We start from the raw sequence: 17,205 nt of genomic DNA on the forward strand, positions 1-17,205 counted from the left end.
ATAAACTCCATTTTGGTAGGCTTATGTCAGAAGTTTATGATATAGCTTGATTTAAATGAGTGCTCATGAAAATAGGCCATATGTGGGTACAGTACTCAGGCATTTTGAGTGACATCAGGGTGTATGACATCAGAAATACAATGATAACATTGAAAGATATTTTGTGAGTATCCAACAGTGCAAATACACTAAAGAAACTAGCCTAATGTGAAAGAAAGCTGGGCATTTTTGCAGGGCTCTTAGCCCAAATAATTTCAGTTAAGTGATAGTGCAAAAAACAATAAATAAAATTGGCATTATAAAGTGCTTAAACACCAGTTTATGTCAAACTAATGTCAAAATCACCCTGTGCTTCAATATCTGTATGCCTAAGTAATGTACATGTGTATGTTCGAGTAATTGTGCAAGGTGCTGATCACACATAGGCGTTCTTGCTTAAAAAAAACGCCAGACAACGTTCATGAAAAATGGCACACGATCTCGAAACGCGTTTTTAAACTCGACGCGGCGCCTTTAAATCGCGGCGTCCCGCGCGAGAGAAACGGAAAAACCGCGAAACGGTCAAAAACGTCAGTGCAGCGCAGGTTAACACAGAACAACTATTAACAAGCAGCGAAATGGAACTTTAAAAAAACCCGCGTTCTGTGTGTGAACTGACCCAAAGTGTGTGTGTGTGTGTGTGTGTGTGTGTGTTCCAGAGCAGTCCCACCCGTTGTTGAAGGAAAAAGGCACTCAACTCAATCTGCATAGCAGCCGCATCCCTCAGTGTGGTGCTATGCAGTCTGACTGCACTGTGAGAGTATGTATAGGCTATGTCATCTTATGTGTGAAAATCCATTTGTCTGTTTGTTTGCACCTGTAACAGCTTTGGTTATGCTATTGGGGTTTTGGTATTTGTGTGTATTCCTCCCTTTGGCAGCACAGGATTGGCAGGTCAAAGAATCTTTGGTATCAGTGGCTGTTTCACAAACAACCCAGCTCAGTGAGGTAGCCACACTGGTTCTCACTACAAACAAAAGGTCAGTTTTATCAGCTAATGTACATATAGATGCCTGCTGATTTGTGTAGCACAAATCTGCTCTCTTAATGCTCATAACCAGGCCCACATGGAATCTGCGTATAATTAAGTGGAAAGATTTCTGCAGTTTTCCACAGAATTTGAATGTCAGTCATTCACAGAATTCTGCTGTTCCTTGAATATTCGTTTATGAAATATTTTGGCTAATTTGATTATGCTTTCAGCTACACATTGCACCATGTTTGAATTCATTCCGCAGAATTCCACTGATTTTTCCACCGTAGATTCCATCTGGGCCTGCTTATAACTCCAATGCTCAGAGCATTTTTGCATTAACAGTGCCAACTGTTATCTGTTCAGCAAGTCCTGCAACATTTCCAGAAATGCTACTGTTGCATTCAAAGACACTAAAAAAAAATCCTCTTCGATTTTGAACATCTCCCCACGGAGGTAAGGTTGTGCCCTTGTTTCGCACCCATTTTGGCAGGGTTTTTCAAGGTTTTACGGAGGAATTTCGGGTGGAATTCTTGTTTTTGTTTTGTGTGCTCTTCAACAGAGCCAAGAGAGAGAAATGTCTCTTTCATGGTCAGTGAAAGTTCCTTCCGTTATGACCTGTGGTAGTTCACATGCAATGCAGAGATGTCCAGCTGCAGTCCTCCGAAGATTGGTTATTCTTTTAGAAAGTCTTTTTTTTACTTTTTATTTTAATTTTCAAATGATCAATGCCTTACGTGCACATGGATCACAAGTTTGATAAGAAATAGAAATATTTTGTACCAATTACCCGCTTTAATATTATGAAGAGAAAGTAAGTGGGAAAAATAGGGGATTAGGGGTTAAAGATTTCTGTTTCTGTTATGTTGCTGTAAAGATATTTCTACCTTTTCAGTTGGTTTTATCACAGACCAGATGTACTGAATGATTTAAAGCATTCATTATTTTCATAATTTTTGTTTAAAAAAAAAAGATTCTGATTCTTTTTAAAAGATGATTGTTGGTTGCTATGGCACATAATGCCGGTTTAGGTGTGGACTGGCTGAGGGTATGTGAACTTTTATATTAAGGCAAACATTATTGGCACTAGATTTTATGTAACTTTTTGGACTGTGTTTACCCCTTGTCCACTTTGCAGGATAAACATAACATTTGATTTGTCAGTAAGATTTCAGTTGTGTGTGAATGTACCATTTTGTAACAAATATTTCCATACGTGTTTAAAATGTGCCTCTCGTTGTGTTTTGGCTGTACCTGTCTTGACCTTTGGCCTATCGTGTATCTATACAGAATGAAAAATATTCTATTCGTAGTTGAAATGTCATAGGTCGCAGTTCTTCGAGATCAGAAAGGGTGCACCATTGCTGAAAATGGTCCAGTATTTTGTCTCCAGACTTGAGGACAGTTCTCAACTGATTCGCTTGTTGCATTATGGACAGTTTGTGAACATGCATTAACCTCAAGTGCAGTGAAACGTCGCAGCCCAGGCAGCCCTCCATTTCCATCTGTGCAAAATAAACCGTATGGAGAGCCGTGCTGGGTGAGCGCGAGAGTCCTTGTTGCGGGAGCTTCACCTTCAGTAGAGGTCGACGTCCTTCGCTTTTCTGTCTGTATCGATTAGTCTCTCAATTCATTAGCTTAGCATATGATCTGAGAGCCTCAGAGAAACAACTGGCCATTAGGGAATTGTGCCGCCATGGGCCTGAGAGTGATGATGCAGGTGGTGGCTTTCTTTGACAACCTCGCTTGAGTAACAAGCCGTCTGTGCTGTGAGCTATGAAAGTGCTCCTCAAATGCACGAAGAGTGCTCACTTTTTTGTGGTTTATGCGAGAATGATGTGGTGCTTTTCCATGTGGAGATGTTTGACTTGATTTAATAACAGTCCCAAAGAAGTAAAAGGTTGCATTTACGTGAAACGTCGCCATTTTTTTTTGGCAGCAGTGGGATTGATTGGCACGCAAAGGGTGACTATGTGAGGTTGGGATGAAAATCCAGTCTTAGCCACCCAGGGGGGAAAGGGGTTTCGATTTAAGCCTTGGAGAAGGTGGTGGCGGAGGTGCCCGGCTGGCCTGGGCTGGCTACATGACCGTGATGGTGTTCCTCATGCCAGCGATCGACGCAGCGGCGACGCGCGTTCATGAAGAAGTTGCTGACGGTGCTGAGTTCCAGGCCCAGCTGCTGCGAGATGGTCACCTGCATTTCCTTCGAGGGCCGCTTGTTCTCCTTGAAAATGGCGATTAGTGTGCGGCGCTGCAGATCGGTGAAGACCAAGCGCTGCTTCTTGGGTGTCATATTGCGTTCCTTGTGCTGCTCTTGTTCCTTGCGCTTGCAGGCTGTGGGGATCAGGAGGATGAATAAGAAAAGTTCAGGGAAAGGGAAGTAGACAAAGAAAAAAAAAATCATTAGCCTCATGTTTGCTCTACATACTGAAATGCCCTATTTCAGAGCAAATTCCACAGATGAACAGCTTTGCAGGAAGTCGAAAATGTTCAGACTCTCCTGTTTGGCTGTGGATTAATAGTGATTTAAGACAAATCCATTCTATCTCCCCGGAGGTCAAAAATCATCCCTTTAAAGAGAGCAGACAGAGCAGGCCAGCGGTGAGCACCTCAGCCTGGTCGTTGGAGACACTGCTGTTTGATTCAATATTAATGCAGTTTGGGCTCACAGTAGGAGAGCGAGTGACTGGTATACAAAAGTAGGGGTCTTTGTGTGTGAGAGAAAGATGGAAATAAAGAAAGAAGGAAAGAAGGAAAGAAAGAAAGAAAGAAAGAAAGAAAGAAAGAAAGAAAGAAAGAAAGAAAGAAAGAAAGAAAGATGCGAGGGGGATATTGACTCATCCCATTTTAGTGTGTATGTGTCTGTTTTTGGAGGTGGGGTCGTCCACAGAGACTTCGGTCTGAACGCCCCTCCAGCAGGTCTGTAGTCTGCGACTTCAAACAGAGGCCACTGGAGGGCACAGACCTAAGAGAGGCAGGGTATTTTCAAACTGCCTTTAACTCACACCACCTTCCTGTATGTTTCTGTCCTGGCAACACAGAGAGAGAGAGAGATTCTGGCTGCCTACTTGAGGGCAGTAAACATTGCGAGTGTTGTACCAAAGTGGAAACATGAGTACGCCAAGAAATGTTTTAGTTCGTTTACACACCTTGCAAGTGCAATTTTTATTGTGTGAAAAGATCCGGTGGCATTTTTAACAGTTTTGTTTTAACTTGATAGCAATTACGTTATGTAGCCTAACATGTATATTTTTAACATTTTTATTTTACATTAGTGCCTGTTAACATATTTTATTATTGTTTTGTTTTCCAATGCACTCACAGACCTTTTGCTTCTCTCAGCATTATTTGTGAATGGATCATTCATTTCTTACCTCAGTCACCTGTAAAAGCAGCAGCTCTTTGCGTCTTACTAGGATTGTATCTATCTTGTGTGCATTTATGGAGTGACTGGAGCCAAACTGTGGTGCCATGTATCTAATTACACTGAGCTGAGGCCCATTGATCACGTCACCTCTCGCAGTCAAATCTGTTTACTACAGGCGTCTAACTGCCTGGACCGCATCCATCATATTCAGATTCTATATCAGCCACTCTGCGTTTACACACGCGAGCGCGCGCACGCCATTAAATGCATTGTACACTTGGAAGTGTACCGTTTAAATGTCGACGGTACTAACGTGCCTATAATATTTGTTTGCGCATAACATTGCTCCTATCGCATAAAGGTGTCTCGAAGCGCCGAGTCTGAAGTGAATGATGAAGCTATAAAGCCTTTTAAATTGTTATTAGTCGTCTGTGGTGTTCGCCTGAAATAACTACGACGACCTTGGCTTTCAGCTAGATTTACTGGAGCCTTTTGATTTTGAAAGTCATTTGCCTTTTGACAGTGGTTGTCAGTTCTCCAACACACGTTTATATCCCCTCAGAATTTCAACAAACCGAGCAGGCTGTGTTTTGTGCTATAACCCGAGTCAACCAGCAGGTGTCGCTGCCGCTATTCCCTGGTGTAAACGGTTTACAGGCGTAAGATTTTGTAATCAATATTGATCGATCGGTTGGGAAGGGGGCCCTGATTACTGAACCAAGCGCGGCGTAGAAAAGGAAAAAAATCGATAGCTGCAGACTTTAGAGCTACAGTGAGCAGAGTGTGGGACAGAACCACAAATATATTGTACAGAAAAAAAGCCAATGAGTGACAAAGAGTGAATAGAAGCATTCGGAGGGGATTTTTGACACTCTCGCTTAACACGTTTGATGATAAATTTCACAAATTCTAAACAAAACCACACTGTAGGCTTTCTTTCTTTCTTTCTTTCTTTCTTTCTTTCTTTCTTTCTTTCTTTCTTTCTTTCTTTCTTTCTTTCTTTCTTTCAGTAGCCTAGCCTACTGGGTGATATTTGTGAAAGATTCCTAAAGATCACGTAGGCTAGATGCAACTGGCATAACCTTGTTCTGCTGCTTATGATTATACAACATGATTCGCCTATTTTACAGTTGTTATTTGAGTTAATTACGCAAAACAACCACAAAAATGGGGTGCGTTCGCGTTTTGAAAGTTTGAACTTTAATGTATTTTAATGCTTTGTTGATTTTGTCATGCAAAGAAATGCATTTAAATATTAAGTTGCTTTGTGCCTTCTCAAGTTAAATGTAAATTAAATTTAACAGGGTTGACCATTTTACAGTATGTAGGCTACTCAAGGTCATGACACTACAATGTGTTCAGAAAGATAATTTAATGCGTTTCTTCAAATACCCATTTTTAAATAGTCATTAGTTAACTATATAAGTTGACTATAGGCCGTTACATTTTTTTGCGAATAACAGCTAACAGACTTCAGCTTTTCATTGGTTTTTTTTTTTTTTAAAGTTTATTTTACTTGAAATTCTCACTCTTTTAGTGAAATGACCCTTAAGATGTTAATCTTACGATGAGATATCTAAGATGTTAAAAAATACTGTTCTCTAGCAGTGTAGTTTCTGACTTGCATGCCTTGCAACACAATGATAGCGGGGTTGGCCTGTGGTGTTCAATACCGATCGATACATCCGTAAATAATTCGTTTTTGGAATTCATTTCATTTAATTAATTATAGTTCCATGAAAATTGTTCTGGTAATGAGCCAGAAACTACGGTATGGCTGCCTTGGACCAATGGGGCGCTGAGTCTAAATTCGAAATAATACCAATTTAATAGGCTGGCGCTGCGTGCTGTGCGGTATGGGGAATGACAAACGAGGACACTGCAGTATGATTCAGAATAATGACTAAAAAATCACAGCTGCAAGCGTTCAGTTATGTATGGCCTATGATAGTGTTAATTAGTCTCGACGTGGGATATTGGTTAATCGCAGGTAGGCTACGTCTTTAAATGACTCCGTATTCACCGCAAATGTCTGCAGAACGCTTCTTCTTTCTTTTTTTTTTCTTTATAAATGAGGCTTAAGCTATTCGATTATGTATATAGGCTACAAATGCGTTTTGCAATGAGAGCACTTAGATTAACCATTCCTCAACTTTCTTTGATCTTTTTTATGCTTGTAGGCCTATGGCAGTGGATTGTAATGTTTATGTTTTCAAAAGCACTTTTGAAAACTTTTAGGCCTAAACTTATGAGTATTTCACAAAAAATAAATAAGTCCACAGTTAGAAATATGGGACCTAGAGTTTTTTTTTTTTTTTTTTTTTTTTTTTTTTTTTGTCTGCTAGAATAGTTTTGTGTTAGTCTAATTGGTCAGCTCTTCTTGTAAACAAGATTGTGCTCAAGGCTCTCTCTAAATACTCGACTAAATTTTGTGTAATGCAATAAGGAAAGATCAGTATGCTAATATTTAGGTAATTTGAAATAACAGCTCAACCTGTTAAAGTCGGTTAGTTATAGCCTATTGACATTATCGCAAATCAAATTTTCTGAGAGCAATCTGTGGAGGTTCCCGTAAACTGGCTTTAATCTTGTTTAAACAAAACATGTTTATTCGTGGTTATGTAAATATACAACGTTGTTATGACAGAAGGCCTTCTTATGTTGGTCGACATAACGTACGATATTATGCGAATGAAAGCGTTCGATTAGCGTTCTGTTGCTATGGAAACCTCTGTGATGAATTATTATTTTTATTTTTTTTGAAGTGCGGTTGAAAGCTATCCACCTTTTCCCTAACGAGTTTTAGATCATGTATAGCACTTCCGGTTTGGGTAAGTTAAACTCTAAAAGACTAAAACAAATCATTTCAAATCAAAAGGTTGCGCTACAAATAATCTTTATCTGTCAGTTTGACTGAATGAGCTGTAGCCTACAATTTCCTTCATGTTCTCATGTTCAGACTTCAAGAGAATAATGCTTGGTATTTTATTATGACGTGGCCGCATTCTTTCCCTCCTTATTATTTTCTTATTTCGCTGTTACAGTATGAAAAAGACAAAACATAGGCCTACTGTGCATTTATAGTCTGCTCTCTTGATTTAATTTACCATATATTCCATTAATTATTCACTGGAATGCACTAAGAATCTCTAGTTTTGTTTTCCTCTCCAATTCCTCACGTCTCTTTCCAGGTTTGTTTTCACACAGATGCTTTCAAATAAAATTGTCTCCCCTTTTCACTTCTAATCCATATCAGCAGTGTTTGGAATGTTTCTAAAGCAGGTAAATATAATAGGCTACTTACTGTCTGTGACAATGACGTAAATCACTTTGAATCATTATCACTCAATGTTCCAGCTAAAGAACAGAAAAACTACAGTGATATGTAATTATCGGCGGTCTGTGGTCGAAATTTGTTAATGCTTTTACAATTTTAAATGTAATTTTAATGTTCGACTTCGATGGTTGAAGGGTGAGTATAATGTCATCTCATTGTACCCAGTTTTTGAAAATGCTTATTGCATTCACGTTCATAGAGCGAACCTTTCACTGATTGTTTATAGTTTAACAGAAGTTACTCACACAAAACATCATGGGGCGTAAATGGGAAGCTAAGTCACACCGCGTTACATTCTGGGGAAGCGCCTCCATCTTCCAGAGGATCCAAGAGGGATCGCCCTCTGCTACCGATAGCTGATACCTGCACCTTTTTTGTTTTTCCTTTAAATTAAATATTCACATTCTTCATGGCATCGTTTGCAGGGAAAAGAGGCTATTTTAATGCATTACATGATCATTTTAATGTTTTCACTGTAGTTTTGCACAATTCCGTTCACAATGTGAAATGCCGAATGACATCCAGCTCCACCTCTCTGGACGTCATGGACCTAGTCTAGCTTCACCTCTGTGGACGTCATGGGTTGAGCTTGACCTAGTCTAGCTCCACCTCTGTGGATCTAATGGGTGGCGGGATGAAGTTATGGGTAGGGTTAGGGTGTGGTCAGACCTTCACGCTTCAACCATTATGCCCAAATTACATCCAGAGGGGGGGAGCTGGACTTCACGCTCTACCCATGGCTCTGCAGTGAGCAGACTCTCCAGTTTTGTAGTGGCTGTGTGCAAGTTCTGCCAATTCACAAGCCAACAAAATGTCAAAGTTAATCACAAAGGTAATGTTAAACCAAACAAAATATAAAACTTTCAAAAACACTCAGCAATGTGATTACTGTATTGAGTGATAGGCAGTGGTTTTAATCAGTGACATTATTAATAGATTTGCTATCCGGCGTCTTCTCGTCAGAGAGTATTAACTTGTCCAGTTTTCTCCCTGAACAGTGATGTGAGTTACTATGGCAATTCTCGATGCAGCATGAATGACCTACAGAAAATCAAAACACTGCCTTAAACTCACTAGCAGTGCAATCCTCTTAATATGGTGTCTAAACAAGACAGTTACCCAAAACTCAACACGCCGTGAGGTCAGCTTCCCATTCTCTAGAGCTTATGTAGCTTCGCCCCTTTTCAGCACTGTATTTGTTGTGTTCTGTCTTCCGGTTTGTATTTCCACAGCATGAAGGTAAGATCTTACGGTTTTATTAATGAACCGTTTGTTTTAAAGTCTTCCCGGTCTTCTGACATTTGTTATAATGTCTTCAAACATTACAATGCTTACGATAACTTTTGCTAACTCTACAATAAGTACGGTAAATCCACTTCACCAAGTAATTACTCTTCATCAGCGATGCCACAAATATTCAGAGCTACCGCAAAAATGGAAGTTCAAACACAAAACTCTAACGATGGCTGTGCGCTTGTTTCTCTGGCGCATAAGGTCTATATAAGCATTATAAACTGTAGCAGTATATATTGTCTAAACCAGCAATCTGTTCTGCGTTTCAGATGGTTTAGATTTCTTATATGTTCAAAGCTTATGATACGAGTTGTTGCCAAAAAATGATCAATTATTGATGTTGCAGAATACAGTGTGTGCCTTTGAAGGTACAGCGAAATGTATGGGGCAAACAATGTACCACTCATCAAAGGCAGTAATTTATGTTTGAAGTATAGGAGTACATTTAGCTTCATAGGCCCATGGCAGGTTCTTGTCATTGAGGGTTAAACTTAGTTTCATCAGCAGCAGCTAATTGGAGCTATAATAAACAAACTCCAAGGGTTCAGTCTGAGGATTCTTGACTTCACAAAGTATAAATAAATAAATAAATGGTGTCTCCTGTGAAAGCTCGAGGTGTATGCGCGCTTTCTTGGATTTCAAGTGGGAGGATTGAGGGAGTGCAGGGATCGATGACTGGCCGCGCCGCTCAGCCGACCAGTCTGCCTAGGATCGATGCATAGAGTGCGGCTGAGCTGAAATTGGGAGCGGAGTGGCTCCCATAGAGGCCTATCCAACGGTGTTTAAAAAGTCAGTGTGTCATGATATTGCCCTTGTATGAACATGAATTGTTATCATCAGCAACTATTCCGCTGTAGATAAGCAGGGGTGTGTTTTGCATGAGTATGCCTGTGTGCTGTGTAAATATATTTAACATCAGTGCGTGTAAATCAGAATTCATAATGGATAATCTGTTGGGGGTGCCTGGGTTTGGATTAATGTAAACAGCTGATATGTGGGGTTAGTATGCTGTGAAGTGAGGCTTGTTGTCTCTCTAAAACATTACTAATAAGGTTACACCTTTTTCCAGCCGCTCTCTCTATCAGGTGACTAAACAAGCGCATGACTTTTAAAAGTCTCTCACCTTTTAAACAACTCGCTGGTAGGCTACCTTTAGGACTTATCATGGATTGATTTTATCTTTTTCTCTTATTTGATTTATTGGATGTCTGCTGTTTTTATCAGCGTGACTTGGTGCTAATCGTCTCAAAGGTCGATGTTTTGACAGGGGCTGATTCTGCTGAGTTAGCCTTGGAGGATGGTAGTGGGCGAGGTAAAGGGCCAAACCTGTGGTCTAACTACTGTAAGAGCAGGTACTTCATTTCTCTTAAGAACTAAGCATTGCTTAGTGTTGACGTGATCCTAACACATGACTATTGTGGTGAGATCAATAATTGAACGGTCTAATAAAACTGTTCAGTCAAACATCCGTTCTATAGGCATATTGACACATTGGAATGGGTTTGGTTGTTAAGACTGCTTGACCTACAATTACAGTGAAGTGAGTTTAAGATGTCTGAATGGTTGTGGGGCCAAACACCCTGCACAAAGTCTTGAAAGAACATTTAAAACCTCTGAAAATACCACAGGATTAATCAATAGGTTTCATTTCTTGTGTGGGCTCAAGCTGTCATTGAACACGTACAACTGCACTCTCTTTAAAAAAAAGATTTCAGTCAAAACCAAAAAGAGGTTTATAGCCTGATGCTAGAATAACATTTTCTAGCTTTTTTCTTTGTACGGTCAATCTGATCTGGAAAACCAATGTAACATCAAGAACATAATCTTTTAATCTCCAAAGAACCATGTTATTGAAGGGGTATTCTTAGAAAATGGTCCTTTTTTTCTGAACCTAAAGGATCATTATTACGTCTTTATTCGTAAGACAGAATATTTCAAAATGTTGACAAACTAAAACTCTCAACGGTGTTGGGCCACTAAACATTGTTGGGCTCTGGGTTTCACAGCTTTTACAAGATGGTTTGATTGACTAATTTAGCAGGCTGTGGGCTCAATGTGTCTGTAAATGATGTAACAGCACACCAATAGAGTCACTGCTCGGTTAAATGGCTCTTGATGCCACAAGATGTGTCAGAAACCAGCCAGTTTCTCAGCCTCAGGAGGGTACATGTGGTTTTGAATCTGACCACATTGGCTAGTTTTAATGTTTACATTTTGTTTTGCCAATAAAAGGCTGTGCATCCATTGTAAAATGCACATATATATTTATGAAAAATTATCTAAGCATTAAATGCCTATTGGAATTCTATTCTTATAGCCTATATTTGCCATTAGCAATTAGCATGCATTATGGCAAATTGTAAATGTAAAATTTGATCACTCCATTTAAATTATATTGCAAGGCCAAGATTTGCACAAGTTCTTTGGATTGATCCAAAGAAGAAGAAAAAAACAGGGACTATAGGAAAGTAGGCTACATTGTGCATATGGCGGAACTATAGCTTTCAGGTCAGTATAATTATGCTTCAGATATTAGGCAGAAAGTGAAGTATATTTACTACCAAGTGCTTTGTGCCGTGACTCAAACTATTTGGAGGCGTTGTTCTGTAATATCAGCTATGATAAAATTATTAAATCCCCCCTTGGTAAAATTTAGTGGTGACGCAATGCAATTTAACCCTTTGATGCTCTCCTCCTAGGCGGCACGGTCTCTTAGCAATTTGATTTAAAGGTCACTCTCTCCTATCGATCCATTTTGGCGGGCGAGCACAGAGATTGATCATGAAAATCTAAGCTCGCGGAGACAAGTACTGCACCCATTATAGAGCAACAATGTTACATCCTATGGTGGCGCGTACATCTGTTACTCTGCCCTTAGTTATTTTACAGAACAGGAGTAAGGAGCTGGTTTAGAACTCACGGCCCTACATACGTTGTCTGCCATAATGGCCTTTATAGAATTTAAAAGAAAAGGTTGCAAATACTGTTGTATTGTAATATCATGATGTAAAGCCGAATAAACATCTGTCATATGTGGACATATCAATTGGAACATAGTTGCAATTACACCAACGTCTCTAGCAAAAGCTATGCGCATATTCACGTTGTTTGCAAATAATACAAAAAAACGTACGTATGTATTCTTTCATATAGCCTACGTCTAGCGTAAATGTTTCAGCAGCGTAACCACAAAAGTTAGAGTTTAAAATAAGGTGGAATGCACTAAATTGAATTAGAGTTCGCGTACGGTGGTTACCATGGCAACAGTTCGCTTCTCGAGCGCATTTCGCTTGGATCAGTGGGTCTATTGGACAGTATATCACCAAAACAGCAGTAGCCTAGTGTCATTATCATTGTATTTTTTTAGATTTACTATTTACACTATTTTTAGATTTTCATATCGCTGAAAACGTTTAGCTCGCATTAGAAAACAAATTGGGTAGGCTACCTCAACAGGACATTAGATGTGAGAAATTTAAACCCCTGAAAGTTTTTAAATTATCTGCACAATTGAGAAACCATAACAGCTTTAAAATTAGAATAATACAGTAGGCCAAGGGGGGAGGAGACGAAAGTGAATTTTCTCCCTATTTAGTTCAACTTAAGCTATTGAAATAGCAAAACTAGCAACTGTAATCAATATATTCACTGCTTGTTATAGCCTAGCTATAGACCCTAACTATGATGCCAAAACCGTTTTAACCGGACAAACCGTGTGGAGGCGTGGTCATGTAATTTAATGTAATTTAAGATTATTTTCGAACACCTTTAAATAATCAAATTCAAAAACGGCTTCCATGCACTTGTTTACCAAACAGGTGACCGAATCTTCATTTTTCACTTCTGGCTCTATCAATTATTAAGGTCAGCATCGATCATTTTCTTGGCCTGCCAAAACCCGTCTCCCCTGAAAATGCCTCGATTCGCTAATCCTAAATCAATCGCGTCCATCCTCGTGGGCTGGGAACTGGAGGCGAGACTGGAAGTCATTTTGATGAGGAGGATGGTGATGATGATGATGATGATGATGTTGAGTGCAAAGCAAACACTCCACTTAAAAAGTGTTAAAGTGTGTGTGTTTATATAACTTGTACCAATCCTAAATTGACTGATTGCGCTCAGTTCCATGCGAGAGAGCAATTATTATACTATAGTTTAACAGAGATTGTCAAGTGGTTTAAAAAATCAGATGGGCAAGGTGGTGGGTATAATTCTCAAAGGGTTGCTATGCAAGAAATGTATAGGCCTTAAATTACATTTGGTAAATATAGACCTATACAAAGGAGACATTTATCTTCCCGTAGTGATGCATCGCGTATAAATACAGATGGACTTTAATATTGTATTATCATTTCCTTATGACTAAGAGAGACTACATACGATACACAGTAAAATCTACATCCTTCCTCCTAACGAAACAGTAGGTAAATCCAGAGTCCAATGGGGGAGAGTGCTGAGCCGGTATAATTGATAGATGTACTGGCTATCTTTATTGATCGCTGTATTGATTGGGCCAAATACATTGAGATTGAGTGTGGAATACGGCACAGATGCTGAGACGAATTGTTTTCATTGTTAATGCAATCTTTAAATATTGCGCATTGCGTATTTGAGGTTTGCACTTATCTGTCAGAATTAGCCTACGTGCGACCTATGCCATATGCTGCTTAGATTTGTCGTTTTTATTAAATATTTGTAAATATTCTCTTTTTTTATAGCACGAACTATGCCTACTGTCAAAAAAAAAACAAAAAAAAAAAACGCTTCAGCGCCCCAGAAGAACAATTCCAAATGATCCCACAGACACGGGCATTTTCACATTAGCCAAGCAGTGCCACGGCATTGATTTTTGTGACTGTGATGAATTTGGAATAGTAATTTGAATTTATTGATTGATGTAGTGAACGAGTATTCCCAGACTCTGAAACACAACCCCCCAACTTCTACATGCGCGCTGTGCATAATGGCTCGTTTAAATTGCACTTGCTTTTGTTATTTGCATAGCAAAGTAATTCCTCATTGAGCTAAATTTACTATAGATCCGGAACGTACAAGGGCATTTATTTTATAAAGGGCATTATTTTATACAGTTTTTCCGCAATAGTCAATAAAATAGACAACAGTGAATTAACTTAAAGCATATGTTTGTAGAAGTCTATTTCAAATAAATAATTTATACATATAGTACTTAAAATATTATATGCATATATAGTATTTCAAGGGTCGCACTTTACAGTGTTCGTGTAATTAATTAAAGCCTCATATGGACGCATTGTAAAGTGTAGGGCCTGTGAAACTAAATACTAAAGTTTACCCCAAAGACATTGAGTTACCATACCTTTAAGTTACTACCTGTAGAAGTGAAGAGTTCGTCTTCCGTTTAGGATAACTCCCTTTTAATAGGATGTGGAAGAAAAAAAAAATCTGATGCCCAATTAGCTTTAACAGCAACGGCACTTAAGAGGACAATTGAATAGCGTCTAAATCTTTATTTACCAGAACAACTTTAAATGCGCAAAGGAACAATTTACATTCCATTAAGTGCTTTTCAACGGGGCATTGACTGGAACTAAAATATGCCACTATATCCTGGTTAATTGAACCCACAACTGAAATACGACGTGGCGATAGGTTTTGACGGGTCAGCGGCCTCTATTCCAATCATTATCAAAGGTAATGTTCAGTACACACACTGTTTTTATTTATTAGTTTTATACATTTCTTGTGGGCACATTTTAAGGTCGAGATTACACATTGTCTACATTGTTTTTAGTTTGAAGTAAAATTAAAAGGGGGCATTTATGAAAAATTAAGCTGAGGAACTATTGATGACATGTTGATGCAAAATTTATGCTTGTTAATGTCTTGAAATCATTAGAACCAAATTATTTAGAAATAATTATTTTTAAAAAATAAACATAATTTTTTACTTTCAGTGTTGACCTGCAATGGTCTTTTCACAACCCTGAACAGCTGCAACAGGCAGCTGATGGAGTGTGTGTACTTGTATGTAATTTACACACACTAATTGATTTCACCTTCATTTAAAAACATTCTAATAATTTGAAATAATGTTTATGTATCTATATTTGCTCAGGTTTTTAGCAAATATATTCAAGGGGATCATTTTAGATGCCTCTGAAATACTTGTAGTTCATTTAAGGATACACTGCCTTTGTTGAATGTTTTATTCATATCGTCTGTATTTTTATCTTTCTGAATAGGAACAGATGCCTTCAGATGAACCGTGAGAAACCAAGCACAAATAATAAGAACAAAGAATATTAGGTCCATGCACAATATATTGATTACATTATTGAAGATAATGCAAGGAAATAAAGGTAATACATAGATTTTGTGTGACTGTTTTGATTTCCTTTTTTTTTTTTTTTTTCACGAGGAAACTTCAATGACCTTTACTCACCTGCAAGCCTAAGGGCTGACATGCGCTGGAACTCGGGTTCCTGCAGCCACTTCCACATCCGTCTGAACGTCTCCCGACCTGACTTGAGTTTACTCCAGGGTTTGGGATTTCTCAGGAGGTCCGAGAGAGTTCCTTGAGAGCGACACAAGATCCTCTGGGCAAAGATGGCCTGTGGAATGCTGTACCTCTTTAACTCCGCCGTTATTCGCTGTGCCACCTCCTTGGTGTTGATCTCCTCCACCTGTCCTGACCCACCACCCTGTCCGCCGGCTCCTGCTGCCTGCCTATCCCGCTCCGAGAGCACCGACCCATTCGCCTGAGAGTGCGTGTGACTGTGGTGGTGGTGGTGGTGGTTGATGCCGTTGAGAGAAGACATGATGCCCGCCCCATGCCCGCCCAAACCCCGCGCCAGGTGCTCCTCGCCCCGGCCGAGCATCGCAGCATGAGACTCGAAGCCTCCCGTGGAAATCATCTTGTCGTTCCCCAGGTGAGCACTCGGACCGTACGCGCTCAGAGTCTGTTGGGAGTTGTGCAAAGACCCAAGGCCATTGGAAAGAGGCGATAAAGGTTGTCCCATCCCGGACAAGTCTTTGGAGTAGTGGCCGTATAGGTTGCTCATGGACGCGAGGCCCCGGTCATCCCGCATCAGCGTGAAGCTGCCGCTGACATTCCCGGCGGCGAGACGCTGGTGCGCGGGATGGTGATGAGCGTGAGGGTGCGGGTGATGGTGAAATTTCTCTGAGACGTTGGATATGGGAGGCAAATGGTGCTGCAGCGGCGTAAGAGTGGTGTAAGTGCTGCTCAGACTCATGCTCGAATCGCACGACATGGTCATCGCTGGATGGAGAGGACCGGACAGCGAATGGTCCGTGCGATACTCCCCGGCACCGTCCAGTATCGAGGCCATGCTGGACACCATCGCTGACCTGCCGTGCGATGACACCAAGTTCCTATGGGTCGTTGACTGTCGCGCGTGAGGAGAGTTCATCAAGTCCCCCGTTTGATGGGAGTGTGACACGGCGTGCAGATTCCCAATGTTTTCCATTGTAAGTTCCATTGTTGAAAGACACTGTTTTCCCTCTCTCTCTCTTTCCTTTCTCTCTCACACTCTCCCTTCCAATAAATTTTAAACGATCTCAAAGCCGCGCGCCATTGATCCCCGAGATCTTCAGTGTTAGTCAATCCAGCATTTTACCACGCACATGTACGTACGCCTGGTGTCTAAACGCTTGTATCTATAGCCGTGGCGCGCGTCTTACTACTGACAGTCGAAGCTGACCGAGTGAGAGTGTCTGTCTCGTGACCGCGCAATATATTAAGATGTGTGTGCACGGGCGCGCGCAACCCACAAAATAAAGGTTCTTCGGTGATTCTTAGATTCAGCAAAAAGCCTTTTTCCTTTCCAGAACCAGTTTTTGTTATGTAGGGATCTTGAGTTAATTTTGATGTTTCATTATTTAGGTTGTTCAGCCTATTGCTTTCTGATTTGTTTGAATCACCAGTAAGCCAGTAAGCTATATAGGCTATGTGTTTTCTAAAGAACTAGAGAGTAAAAATATCTTTGTGAAACTTAATCAAGATGCAAAAGCCTTTTAAATGGTGTACACTCACACAGTTTTCAGACTAGGGCTGACGTCATCAATACTGTCTAGATACACCTAATGTAGGTGATTCACTTACTCTCACAATTCGTCCCTCCACTGTCTTTAAGAGACCGAAATCGAGTTTTTCCCCCACTTATGTGAGATACTTCTGCACACTTTGACACCAGC

The 17,205-nt window shown here is 40.1% G+C and overlaps 1 protein-coding gene across 1 annotated transcript; it reads right to left on the reverse strand.

Annotated features, from left to right (window-relative positions):
• Nucleotides 1-1,855: 1,855 nt before the first annotated feature.
• onecut3a (one cut homeobox 3a) lies at nucleotides 1,856-16,774 on the reverse strand. Its single transcript, XM_079889599.1, has 2 exons — nucleotides 15,434-16,774; nucleotides 1,856-3,346 (listed from the first exon to the last, which is right to left on the reverse strand). The coding sequence occupies exons 1-2, from the start codon at nucleotides 16,488-16,490 to the stop codon at nucleotides 3,042-3,044; spliced, it is 1,362 nt and encodes a 453-aa protein (XP_079745725.1). The 5' UTR covers nucleotides 16,491-16,774; the 3' UTR covers nucleotides 1,856-3,041.
• Nucleotides 16,775-17,205: the final 431 nt, after the last annotated feature.

This window comes from Squalius cephalus (assembly GCF_949319135.1).
Source record: "Squalius cephalus genome assembly, chromosome: 13".
Lineage (NCBI taxonomy): Eukaryota > Metazoa > Chordata > Actinopteri > Cypriniformes > Leuciscidae > Squalius > Squalius cephalus.

What these genes read in the sequence shown, in the direction of transcription:
- onecut3a (XM_079889599.1), bottom strand. Translation starts at nt 16,490, where the DNA reads ATGGAACTTACAATGGAAAACATTGGGAATCTGCACGCCGTGTCACAC. An exon ending in GTCAGCCCTTAGGCTTGCAG is followed by an intron (nt 3,347 to 15,433) that starts GTGAGTAAAGGT and finishes TGATCCCCACAG; the next exon opens with CCTGCAAGCGCAAGGAACAA.